Source organism: Anarrhichthys ocellatus, unplaced genomic scaffold, assembly GCF_004355925.1.
Source record: "Anarrhichthys ocellatus isolate YVR2014 unplaced genomic scaffold, GSC_Weel_1.0 scaffold1714, whole genome shotgun sequence".
Taxonomy (NCBI): domain Eukaryota; kingdom Metazoa; phylum Chordata; class Actinopteri; order Perciformes; family Anarhichadidae; genus Anarrhichthys; species Anarrhichthys ocellatus.
In genome coordinates, this window is record NW_022281688.1 from 9521 (window position 1) to 10149 (window position 629).

The 629-nt window shown below is 41.7% G+C and overlaps 1 protein-coding gene across 1 annotated transcript in view; it reads left to right on the forward strand.

The window, feature by feature from the left end:
• Positions 1-618, forward strand: part of LOC116377820 (dynamin-1-like) — a gene marked incomplete at its 5' end in the record, with an annotated part of 9920 nt that extends 9302 nt beyond the window's left edge. The window contains one exon of the mRNA XM_031839561.1: positions 530-618. Coding sequence (XP_031695421.1) covers positions 530-586 — 57 coding nt within the window. The remainder of the gene's footprint in view (positions 1-529) is intronic.
• Positions 619-629: the final 11 nt, after the last annotated feature.

A 629-nucleotide genomic window follows, 5' to 3' on the forward strand; every position in this document is an offset into this window, starting at 1 on the left:
GACTCTCTGACCCTTTGAACCGTTGAACCTTGGACTCTTTGAACCTTTGACTCTTGGACCCTTTGAAACTTTGACTCTTGGACCCTTTGAACCTTTGACTCTTGGACTCTTTGAACCTTTGAACCTTGGACTCTGTGACTCTTTGAACCTTTGAACCTTGGACTCTTGGACTCTTTGAACCTTGGACTCTTTGACCCTATGCATCTTTGACTCTATATAAACCAGGTGTGATATATAATCTATACATGTATTGATCTGATTTAATGCGTTTTATGTTTCATCTTAAGTCCTTAATAATGTTTCTGTGTTAATTTAATAAACACGCTGTTCTTCTTGTGGACCGGGCTTTCCCCGCTTCACACCACAAAGCTATGAATTGTGGGTAATTCCATGAGGCAAAGTCTGCAGAAAGTGTGAGAGAGTCCCGAATCAGAAGGACTTCATTAACCTTTAAGGTCTGTGGAGAGCTGGACTCTTTATTCATGTTCCTCTTGTCTTTTCTCCCTCCTTCTGTTACCACGGCAACCAGGACGAGATCATGGTGAGTGTGTGTATGGAGTTAGTGATGTCACTGATGTACACTTGACAATGATAAATAATGTGTGTGTGTGTGTGTGTGTGTGTGTGTG